At 43.9% G+C, this 13,002-nt stretch overlaps 1 protein-coding gene across 1 annotated transcript; it reads right to left on the bottom strand.

Annotated features, from left to right (window-relative positions):
* Positions 1-3,823: 3,823 nt before the first annotated feature.
* Positions 3,824-6,958, bottom strand: LOC105043334 (probable lysophospholipase BODYGUARD 3). The gene is made up of 4 exons (XM_019849990.3): positions 5,858-6,958; positions 5,431-5,765; positions 5,120-5,319; positions 3,824-4,413 (listed from the first exon to the last, which is right to left on the bottom strand). Exons 1-4 carry the CDS (start codon positions 6,468-6,470, stop codon positions 4,089-4,091), a joined length of 1,473 nt encoding a protein of 490 aa, XP_019705549.1. The 5' UTR covers positions 6,471-6,958; the 3' UTR covers positions 3,824-4,088.
* Between the last annotated feature and the right edge of the window lie 6,044 nt (positions 6,959-13,002).

Here is a 13,002-nt window from a genome sequence, read left to right as displayed (position 1 = left end):
CTGAAAATTTTGAATGGATGCTTGTGGTTTTGTGCGAGAGAGGTGGAAAGAATTTACTGACTTCATGATTAGTAAGATCACTATAGAGCTTACTTCACTTATTGACTATTTAAGTACGTACAGAAACATATTTTAGTAGAAATTTTTCTTTCCCTAACCCAGTAAGTATATTGAAACATTTTTGAATCAAAAAACCAACTTGATATTTTTATTAGCAAAAATCCAGCTTGTCTTGATGTTGTGAATTGGACATAGATTTGCATGACTAGATATCCGACATATTCCTCCGTATGTACCCGACTGCAACCTTCGACTCTAGAAGCACTTGGCGATATTATGCCCCAATCAAAACATGCAAATCTCAACTTGCAATCTCCGGAATTATCCACATATCCAATTGGTATATATCTCTACTTTACTAAAACTGAATGGACGCGTTTGGATGCGTTGGGATGGACATCTTCTTGTCCAAACAGCAATTAAATGATAGGGAGTACGAGAAAATTTTAAGCAACGAAACATAAGAATTTTTGAACTGATATCCAACTTGACATTTTTATTAGCAAAGATCCAGCATATCTTGATGTTGTAAACGATTGGACATAGATGTGCACGACTTGAGATGTCCGACGTAATCCTCAGCATGTACCAGATTGCAACCTTTGACTCTAGAAACACTTTGCTATATCATGCCCCAATCAAAACATGCAAATCTCAATGTGCAATCTCTGGAATTATCCATCTTCAATTGGTATATATTTTATTGTTATGATGCAGAAGGGAAGGTATTATTACTCCCGCATTGATTGTGAATCATGGAGATCCTGACTTATATGGGATGAGATACTCTTTTTTCCATGAGATGCATTTTGAAAGATAAAATTGTGAGACTTTGTATCATAGTGACTAAAGATCGAAGTGGACAATATCCTCACGTATGCAAAAGTGGAGATCGATCCGCTCCAGCTACAAGCCTTTGATCGCAAACTCACTTTACTAAAACTGGATGGATGGATAGATGTGTCGGGACAATTAAATGATAGGGGGAGTATAAGGAAATTTTAAGCAACAAAACATAACCCCAATCAAAACATGTAACTCTCAACTTGCAATCTCTGGAATTATCCATCTCCAATTGGTATATATATCTACTTTACTAAAACTGGATGGATGCATTAGAACGCGTTGGGATGGGAATCTTCATGTCCAATCATCAATTAAATGATAGAGAGTATCTTACCAAACCAAAAAAATGATAGGGAGGGCAAGGAAATTTTAAGCAATGAAACAATACTCTCCTTGCTAATATACTGCTTGATGAAGTTAAATTTAGAGAATATCTAGCAAACTGTCCGCAAGATCCTAGAATCCAGATGATAGATTTATATGAACAATTTTTTTCCAAATCAAGAAAATACATCAAGCATAATAGTTACTTCAAAAAACTTATGTGAGAAATAATAAAACGAACTGGTTTTGCCATGAAATGGAGAAATGCTTCCACTTCTACATATGCAACATTTTTCTGTTTTTTTTTTGAGAAAACATATGAAATAATGTTGGGGTTTTCATAGTTCCAGATTGAGCACGCATGATTCGTAGTCAATAATACCATCAAAAACATTATGATATCCTGAAAGAAGGTAGGCGTTAAGGATCTGTCATTCAGATTGTACACTGCCATGATGACAATAGACTTCTTCAGCATCTAACAAAGAACTCAACAGTAAGCAGGCATGGTTTAGCATTCCCCTAATTATCCATTGCCATGAAATTGAGCCCATTCCTAAATTCTGTGGTAACACCTATGGAGCGTAAGCAAGCATTCGACAAGATGAAATTTTGGATTCTTGGAGCAAGATGGCAATGAGCCAATGACTACTTCCATCAATTGATTAACAATTAGAGCCGCAGAATCGGGATAGAAAAGTTTTACTGCAGTTACTCATTTAAGAATAACGAACGACCTAAGATGAGTACTTTTCCACAACCATTAGAATAGTCGTTTAGCACCCAGAACCAACACCGCGCTTGAGCTCAGAGAAATTTTGGCATCAGTTGACGTGTGAGGCCACTTTACCCTTCTCCAGTACTCCAAGCACAGTTCTCACCACTTCATTCCTCACCTCCACACGACGATCACATTCGGTGAGTTCATGACCCACACCATCAACATGCAACAGAATCCCGAGCCACGTTGCTCATAGGTGGACTCCATTGCCATAAAACAAAGTCCATCCACAGTCAGCTAGGTTGCTGGAACCCTTGAGAAGGGCCATGCAAGAAATCATGGGAACGGGATATCGCATCAAAGCAGAATCTCCCGCTAAGGAAGCACGTCTTCCCCACCAATTAGTCGGAAATACGGATGATAATTGTAGCCCATCCACTGGATATCTAATCCGACCCCATTAATAGGATGGGTGCTAATTAAGCCAATAAAAATTCGATGTGCATATAAGTTTTAAATAAAATATGTAGATTCGAATCAGATATGGATAATAGTACGTTTCTTTGTGAATCTGATTTGATATAATTTTAATTTAAATATTTTTTTAAAAAAATTATAATTATTTTTAAATATTTATCAGATGAGTTTTTTATCCGATCTACCGTCGTTTATTTTATCTATCGGATCCGATAAGATTCACACCATCTATTTTACTTGACTTGATCCGATCCGAAACAAATAAAGAATGGATATGGATATTAAATTTTGAATTATGCGATGGATACGGATATTGGCCATTCTAATACATATCATATCCATTGTCATTTCTACTTAAAAGAAGGCAAAAGTCTAGGCAGCGATGTATAAGAGGCAGTTGCCAAAATTCTATTAAATCTAATTTGATACATTCAATCTGTCCAACGACGGTTGTGATCAGAGATGACTTATAAAAGGTCAAACCAGGTCTCATGTTCACTAATAACCTTATATACACGCAAAGCATGCAGGTCGTTGATGCCTCCCCTTTCATCAACACGCGTACATGCTTCAACCAGATGAACTAGTCATGATAGGGATAGAGAGGTTGGGTCCCCCAGGAAATTAATCGTTATGCACCAAGGGGAGGAACCCATCCTTCAGTGTTTTTCATAGGCAACCACAGCTTCATGGGTTCATCATTCTTACATTTATAGCACCGCTGTGATCATGTCTGACATGGAATACAACCCGTCAACATAACGCGGATTTAATGGCCACAGGGACCCCAGATTGGCAATACGGTTCCAACACCCATAGAAGCAATAACTTCAATAAACAATGGAATCCATGCGCGCGCATATATATATATATATATATATTCCACAACCTCTTCTTCTCACAACCCACCTCATCAAACCAGCTTGCTAGAAGAGGTTCAATTGACGATGATGCTCTCTTTCACATAATCACGTGCAAAGCAGGTGGGCTTGTCAGGGAGGATAAAAGGTTCTTTCCTCAATTAATAAGTAGTTTGGTAGTCTATAATTTTTCATGCACAAACTCTTTTGGGATTTGTTTTAGCTTGTCAAAAAAAATAGATATCAGATATTTAATAGTAGAAAAATAGGATGGAATGATTGATATTAAGAGTCAGAGAACAAAGAATAATATCAAATGAAGAGGAAAAAGGAAAGGCGATCTCCTGACAATACTTCAATCCTCTATTTATGCGTTGAGCATTGCGCTCCACAAATCGTCCAGGGGATCTATTAACCGGACTTGCACCCAAGAGTACATGAAGATAGAAGAACGGAAAGCTCAATAAATTTTAGTAATTTCCATATCACTTTTTGGAATGATATGGTCATTTATCAAATATTTGCACACCGAACAATAGGAACTGGTTGAGAATACACACAACCCAGCACAATATATTTAAAATTTGAAAATTTTTGAAAAAAAGAAAATAAAAAACTAAAGGCAGAATAAACCTGCCTACCCATCACATTTCCCTCAGGTTTGTTCCTTTCACAAGAGAACTTGATATTTCTTGAGTGCTTCTTTTTTTTTTTTTTTTTCTTTTTAAACTTTTATCTTTTCCATCTTTATCATGAGTTCTTCTTCACAATTTTTTTTTGGACTCTCTTCGAACACATTCTCAGCGTCTTGTGTTCTTCCATATCTCCTCAAGCTCTCGGGCAAAAGCCTTCTGCCGGCCAACGACAATGGTGATGTGATCCTCGTTTTCAACAATCTTGACATGAGCTCGAGGAATCTTGCACTGGACATCATAACTACAACTAAGTGGAAGCACCTCGTCGTTCCTCCCATGGATCACTGTCACATCGCAGCTAAGCTGATCTCTCACTGCATCAAGATAACCATCAAGTTTACCAGCACTTCCACATATGATGTTGTGTAGCGTGTGCCATGCAGCATTATGGGTGTGGCAGAAGAAGCCTTCCATCAAGAAGGTCCTAATCCTGTTGCCAATCATAAACGAAACATAAATAGGTAGCAAAGCCCATAGAACTCAGTATCTAGGAAATTCTGAGGACTCATGTCCATTGTCTAAGCCAATTGCAAGTGAAATTGGATGAATAGAGAGTTGGTATGGGTGGAGTGCCGATTTGAAATATGAGCCGTATGGTGAGATGGTGAACCACCCGACAGCACTTGTGGGAACTCCTTGGTGGCCCACCATCCGAAAGGCCCCACAAAGCGAGAAAATTTATTAAGTTCTAGCTGGCAACATAAAGAACTGCGTACTTTGAGAGTTATTACACGGTAGACCCGAGTTTTCGCAGCGTTTGACAAGCTTAGACTTTGCAGCCACCACCGCTCAGCGAGTTCAATTGCTTGCAGATTGCAGCTTAAAGTGCATATATCCCGTATAAAATAACTATTCCCATGAATAGGTTATAACTTCTAATTAGGCTTCAAGAAAATGGTGGTCTCTCAGATCTGACATCATATATGGTTATTCTAGCTGACCTAATTTCTGCTTACCCTACCAAATTCCCATCCATTCTCATCCCTTGTAAATTTGAAAAATATTAAGAATTAGATTCTTGGGATTGTTGGCCAGTGGAATATAAATTAAGTGCGTTAATTCTCACCGGTCATGGGAATTAATTCAGGAGGTTGGGTCAATATCTAAGTATCTGAACGGTATTACAGAGTGCGAACCTGTTGCGGGTGACGAACTTGAAGGCTATCTCCCACAGCCGGTGGTTCTTACACACCAGCAGGCACACCGTCCGGCTGATGTGCTCGTACCAGCACGCCACCGACGCCCCGAACGCTAGCGCCGGCCACACCCGCCGCGGCGCCACCCGCCGCAGCACGAACTGCGTCCCTTTCTCCCCCTTGGGCACCGGAAAGTAAGGCTGGCACCATCCAAACAAGCCTTAATTTTAACCCGTAGAAATCAAAACAAACCACAACTTAAAAGCACGGAAAGAAACGGAAGGAAATGGATGGTGTTCGACGTTATGTACCGGGGCGAGGAGGGTGAGGGATTTGACCGCGCCGGGGTACTTGACGGCGAGGGCGAGGGCGAGGATGGAGCCGAGGGAGTGGGCGACAATGTGGAAGGACCGGACCTTGTAGCGCTCCAGCACCGAACGCTCGATCATCTCCACGTGCTCTCTTAACGTGTACAGCGAGTCAGCCGGCTTGGGGCTCCGCCCGAACCCCAGCAGGTCCACCGCGATCAGCCGGTACCGCTCCCTCGCCTCGTCGGAGAAGTTCGGGAACACCGTCTCCGTCCAGAACGCCGACGACGATATGAACCCGTGTATGAACAGCACGTCCTCCTCCGCCACCCCTCCATCTATCCACGCCGCACGCAAGCATGACATATTACTCCAGTTCTAAATCCTGCATTATGTTTTACTCGAGGATAGTTTCCTAGCTAGTGGTTACCTTTGGGGCCGTCGACGTGGGCGTAGAGAAGGGAGTCGTGGGAGCCGGAGGGGGAGCTCCAGGAGGTGCAAGTCGGGCAGTCGCAGTCGGACCACCGTGGCACGGGGTACGACGTGTGGCCGCCGATCTTTCCCTGGAGCATCTGGATTATGGTGGAGTTGATGGTGAACGTCGTGGTGTTCGACGACGCAGATCTAACACCGGCTGCGCCCCGTAAGGCCGCCACAGGACGCCGGTTTCTTCCTCGCTCCATTTTAATCCGTCGGAGCTCGCGCACCGTCGTCCGGGAGACCTCGGAGACGAGGGACGGCCGGGAGAATAAGGTGTCGGAGATGTCCTCCAGCTGGAGCTTGGTGGAGGAGAGGCGAACTACCTTCGAGCCGCCATTCTCCGACACGAGAATCTGGCCGCTGCCGTTGATCATGTCCCTGGGGGAGGAGGAGCAGTAGCAGGGCTTCCACTCGGCCTCCATGGCGTAGTCCACCACCTTATAAACGAGACACAGCATTACATCAAGCAAATCCAAAATGGTGAACACGACGAAGCTCACGACGTCGTTCACCACTCGACCGACCAGCGCCACCGCCGATCTCGCCGCCCACGCACCTCCCATTTTTGTCAGCGCAAGAAGAAAGTAGTACCACTTACTCCAAGCTAGGCTCTGGGTTTATTAATAATAATAATAATAAGAGAATGAGAAGGAAAAGCTTTAGGCTTCTTTGTGAGGCTAGCTTTTGCTTGCTAGTATTGCATAAATGTGGGAGAACTGTTGGTTGGGTATCCTTTTGTGGCTTCTTAGGTGGAGGGATGGCAACCTCCACAAGGAGAAAGGTGGTGGGTGATGGTTATTCCCCGAGCGAGAGAGTGTTTGGGGTAAGCCACAATAAAATCGGGCGGTGGAGAGCCAGCAGGGCCCGGGGGGGGGGTGGTGTTCAGGAAAAGGGGAAAGGAAACGGGATAGGGGGGGTTGAGGAGGACCTTACCATAGGCGGGGGGTGGGATTAAGGGCAAGGGAAGGGGTGGGGTGGAGAGGCAAATGAATTGATGGTTTCATTAAAATTGTTTGTTGGAGGGGAAAAAGGGGTAGGTGGTAGTTGGAACTCCCCGGCTAACGCTTACCTTCGAGCACCACGGGGTGCCCTTTTATAAGCATCGGCACGTGCGTCGCACATGATTGCCGGGAAGAGGCTGGCCTGAAATCCAAGGCACTTCGAAGCTTGATTTGATTACGTTTCTTTTAATTAAAGCTGCTCTCATCACAATTCACACATGAAAAGGCAGCTATTACAAGAAAAAGAAAAGAAAAAAAAGTTTCCCGTAAGGATGGAAGAACCCGAAGGATGCGGTCATATCAGCCAGCGTGGTTAGTTTGTGTTCAAAATCTAAATTGAAATGAAATTTAAATGTTAAAAAAAAAATCATAAAATTTAAAAAAATTAAAATATTTTTATTTTTTTTTATAACCGAAATAGAAATATTGATACAGAATCCAACTCTCTATATCAAACAAGCCCGGAATTACCGTAAGAGATGTAAAGAAAAAAAGGTCATGAACCTATACCCTTGTTTCTTTTGATAATAAACCTATATCTTTATTATTAAAAAAATAAAATGAAAGTGAAGCTATATCAATCACCTTCTTATTGATTATCTTCTCTTAGGAATTGATGATAGAGTGATTACGCACATTAGAAGCTTTACCAGATAGCTTTTAATTATAATTCTTTTTGCTATTATCTATATCCCTTGATTCAGTGATCCGTTAGAAAATGGATATTAAATTAAGAATGGGGATCTGGATTAGAGGATATTCTGGTACTAAATTACTCCAACGCCAACTCCTACGAGGTTAGCTACATCAGGTCTAGTCTCGTTAGCAGGTTACGTTTGGATTCCTAACATTTGGTGGTAGTTTCACATGCACCATATGTTATCTGTCTAACCAAAATAGCTAATAACTTTACAAATGAAGACTGAAAACTAGTAGCCATCCAGACTTTGTATAAAATGTCAGTCATGTGAATCAGCTTTTTTTTTAATCAAAACTTCTATACTGTTCTCTGCGTTGCTTATGGACTATTAACTTTTCTTTTTTTTATGCTTTAAATTTCATAAAATGGGATGCTAAACTCAAATTTAACATGAAGAATTGTTAAAATGACTTTCATATTAATATTATCTAATGGATTGGATGAATTGTATTTAACAAAAGGTAAGATGTGTTAGTAATTAACAAAAACTACTGCAAATATACATTATCGTGTGCTCATACTTTCCCATGTTTTATATATATTTCCAATTATCCTTCAAAAATTCCATCTAAGGTGTGATTATAAATGCTTTTTATTTATTTCATTTTATTTTTTTGATTAAGCTCCAAAGGGCATGGGTTCATGGCAAACATGATTAATAGGAGCCAAAAGGCATAAAGAGTACACACAAACAAATCATAAGAATATTGTCCTAGAAAAATAGAATTAAACATGCAAAAGGAAACAAAAAACCTAATTAGACATGCATCAATACATCACATGTATAGAAGCGCACGTCCAACCATTAAACAAATGCCAAACCAACAAGTTCATTACAGCAGCATATGCTGAAGTTGCTCCATTTTACTGCATGCTCTTAGTCTTATCAAAATGATTGGTGGTTGCCCACTGTTAAAAAATGAAAAAAAAAAAAAAATAGACCCATCATGAATAAATAAAAATTGGTGCTAAAATATATTCTCGGGATTGAATTGAGATTGGTAGCAGTCAGGTCATTTTAAGTTGCCAAACTAAACAAGTGTGAGGGCACGCATGCATGAGAGGTGCCTTCCCAGTTCGCTCGATCGGTGATCATTTTGTTGGCATAGTTCCTGTTCAATATGAGTACCTATGAGTGTTACTTGTTGGTGTAAATTTAAAATATCTCTAATTCTAAACGAGAAAATCACAGGACGACGAGATACCAATCAATGAGTCCTGTCTGTTTTTTTTTTTTTTTCCTTTCTTCTTCTCTCCTTTTATTTTTAAGTTTTTTTTTTTTAATTTTTTACAATCTTTAGGCTTTAATAAAATCATGCGTAATGGTTTCTTTTTTACCGTTTTGCTCAAAAAAGAATAAAGAATAAAAAGCTATCATGATGCTCCGCAATTCAGATTGGTAGGAAGGAGTACATCTGTCAGAGCCAGTGGAGTCGCAATATTGGTTGGGTATTGGTATGCAATCTAGTCCAATATATCTATCAAATACATTTAAATTAAAAAAATACAATTATCAAAAATAATTGGGTTGATCAGTGTGGAAAACATACTACAGGACCTCATTTAATTATCAAAAACTTTTCTAAAATGCTAGCTAGTATTTCACATTACATTAGAAGATTAATGCTTTGTATTGCCAACCTCTCGTGATTCACAAGCTCATGAATCACACTAATCATCTTTGACTTATTCTTATTTCATTTTCACTGATGCAACATTTGCAATAAATTAGTTGAAGTAATGGTTGCAATATTGGTTGGGTGTTGGTATGCGATCTAGTCTAATCTATCAAATATAATTAAATAAAAAAATAATTATCAAAAATAATTGATTTGAACAGCATGGAAAACATACCACAAGACCTAATTTAATTACCAAAAACTTTTCTAAAAGTAGCTAGTGTTTCACATTGCCTCAGAAGATTAATGCTTTGTATTGCCAACCTCTCATGATTCACAAGCTCATGAATCACACTTACCATCTCATGCTATACGATATTGACTTATTCTTATTTCATTTTCACTGATGCAACATTTGCAATAAATTAGTTGAAGTAATGGCTGTGATTAGAGCAACTACTTTTTTAGAAAAAAAAAAGTTGCTAGAAATATAAGATCATTGACAGTCATGGAAACACAATGAAAAAACATTTCATGCAACATGGCGAGAAATTGTTGTTGTTTCGCTTTCGCACATGCAAAGCCAACAGTTTAGAAGAAACAAGTTATCGGAAGAAGAATAATATGGTATAACTGTCAATATATACATACATACATATATATATATATATATATATATATATATATATATATATATAGACATACACACACGCATACATATATGTATATAATATGAGATACTATGTACATACAAAAAGACATATAGCAATAGCATATTTTGTAAAGATCCATATGGATACGTGTTTATTAAGTCATGCAACATTACTCATCTACCTTATATCATTTAGAATAGATCACAAAATTTTAAGAAAGGTTCCTTGTCCATTCAACAGAAAACTTAGTCATTTTTAAAATAATAAATATAAAATATATTGAAATGCTTAGAATTATAAGTTGGCAGGAGTAATGGGTATGCCTCAACCGAAGTTATGCTACATACTGCCCGAATAATTTGATCGCCTCTCTCATATAAGTGATCGGTGAAAATACTCCCAAGATACAATAGATCCTTGCTGCGCCTCTGAGCATAGCACGAGCACCTGGAGGTAGAGGCTTAATGATTCCTTAAATCAGTAGAAATAAACTCTGTTGGGGGATACCCACCGACCGACCGACCGACTATCGGAGGGCCCGACCGGCTGGCGGCCCGACCGACCGACCGACCGGCTGGCAGCCCGACCGACTAACCAACGGCCCGACGGACGACTCTGACTGGCCGATCGTAAGTCGGGCGACAGGCCGACGGACGCCATCAGCGGCTAACTGCGGCCATTCCACGATCCATTCCCGACCGACTAAACCCAGAGGTCCGGTAGCCGACCCACATGAAGCTCGCCGACCGACGGAGGGGTCCGACGCCACTCTGCTGGCCACCGACCTTGGGTCGGCCGACTCCACCAACCACCGTACGGCCGCCAGACGTTGTCAGCTCTGACACGGACATGCGGCACAGTTACCTAGGGGCATTGTCCCGCCGAGAGCCGGGTCAACCCTGGTGATTAGGCGGCTACACGGCGACATGACGTTTTCACGGCGGCTCTGACAGCCTACAGTGAGTTGACAGTTCCTCACTTGTCCGCACCATTAATGATGGCGCCATACCGTGCTCCACTATATATACCGGGGAAGGCAACAGTGCAAGGGATCGATCCGCCCGTCTCTCCCACATACGCAGGCTCGCTCCTCTCTCTCTCTCTCTCCCTCCTTCCCAGAGCTCTCTGTCTGCATTTCACTGTTGCCCAGTCACCTCTCTGACTTGACCGTCGGAGGGTCCCCGCCGGAGCCGCCTCCGGTCAGTGCGGACTTCCTTTTGCAGGTGCACGCTTCCCGGCGATCGGGCGACGAGGCGATTGGCCGCAACAGATTGGCGCGCCAGGTAGGGGACAGCATGACAAAGACAAGAGCTCAACGATCGTGAATTACTGGGTCGGCCAGGCGCTCTTCCCGTCGGGAAGAAGCCTCCTCGCCCCCACCGGCGGCGGAGCCTAGCTCTCCGCGCCCTGCAGTGACCACGGAGGCCCAGATTGCGGCCATCGTACGGCAGATGACCGTACTGACCGACGCAGTCAAAAGCCTCCAGCAACAACCGGCGGCCCGACCTATGCCTTCCAGGAGCAGCCGCCGACGGCCGCGCCGACCCCTGTCGCCTCCAGGCGAGCGCTCCCAACAGCGCTCCCACGGAGAGGAGGAGGGGCGACCACGGCGCGACGACCGACGGTCCCAGCGGCCCTCTCCTTCCCCGTTGGAACGGGCGAGGAAGGAAAAGCGGCCGCGCACACCGTCGGCCTCTCTTTCAGAATCCTCCGGAGGCTCCACCCCTGGGGTCTCCCAGCATCGACGAGCGGACGACTACGAGCGACGGTTCGAGGAGATCGACCGCCGACTCGCCCAACTGCAGATGGACGGTCAGAAGTCTTCGAACGACGTCGACTTCCAGACCGCCCAGCCTCTCTCTCGACTGGTCCTTGATGAGCCGATTCCCGGTCGGTTCAAAATGCCGAACGTGGAGCCATACGACGGCTCCACCGATCCAGTCGACCACCTCGAGAGCTATAAAGCTCTCATGACGATTCAAGGGGCAACCGACGCTCTTTTTGCATCGGCTTCCCCGCCACACTTCGCAAGGCTGCCAGGGCTTGGTACTCCGATCTCCGATCGGGCAGTATCCATTCCTTCGCGCAGCTCGAGCACTCGTTCGTGGCCCATTTCAGCACCAGTCGAAAGCCGCCGCGAACGTCGGATAGCCTTTTCTCCCTCAAGCAGGGGGAAAACGAGACGCTCCGACACTTCGTGGCGCGATTCAACGCGGCCACGCTCGAGGTCCGGGACCTCAACGAAGACATGGCGGTTTCAGCCATGAAGCGGGGCCTAAGGTCGTCCCGATTTACTTATTCTCTGGACAAGACCCTCCCCGAACATACGCCGAGCTACTGGAGCGCGCATATAAGTATATGCGCGCGGACGAAGGAGCGTCCGACCGACGCTTGGTCGAGCCCAGAGGTCCGAAGGAGAAGCGAAGAAAAGGTCGGGAGCCTGCCGAATCAAGCAGGCCCCCGGCCAATAGTCGGCTTTCTCCACCCCGACAGATCCAAAAATCACCTCGCCGACAGACTCCGAGGCCGGTGCGTCCCAGGTATGACTCCTACACTCCTCTCTCCGCTCCCCGTGCGCAGATCTTGATGGAGATCGAAGGGGAAGAATACCTGCGACGGCCTCCGCCTCTGAAGGCAAAGGGCCTCGACCATCGGAAGTACTGTCGGTTCCATCGGAGCCACGGCCACGACACCGAGCGATGCATCCAGTTGAAGGATGAGATCGAAAATCTCATCCGCCGGGGGTATCTCGGCAAATTTCGAAAGGGTCCGCCGACCCGACCGACTGCCGATCGACGCCCCCAGCCGACTGAAGAGGCGCCGACTAACCAGCCGACGGCTGGAGTCATCAACATGATCTCCAAGCGGCTGGGATCGGGGACGTCTACAGGGGGGGAGCCGACGAAAAAGCCGCGCCCGGACGACGTGATTACCTTCTCAGAAGACGACGTTCGGGGCGTCCAGACTCCCCACGACGACGCTGTTGTTGTGTCAGCGACAATAGCCAATTATGATGTAAAATGAATTTTTGTTGATAATGGAAGTTCGACAAATGTTTTGTTTTACTCGACCTTCTCCCGAATGCGACTACCGACTGATCGACTTAGTAGGGTCTCAACGCC

Source organism: Elaeis guineensis, chromosome 4 (assembly GCF_000442705.2).
Source record: "Elaeis guineensis isolate ETL-2024a chromosome 4, EG11, whole genome shotgun sequence".
Classification (NCBI taxonomy): domain Eukaryota; kingdom Viridiplantae; phylum Streptophyta; class Magnoliopsida; order Arecales; family Arecaceae; genus Elaeis; species Elaeis guineensis.
This window is presented reverse-complemented; position numbering and strand designations above follow the sequence as displayed.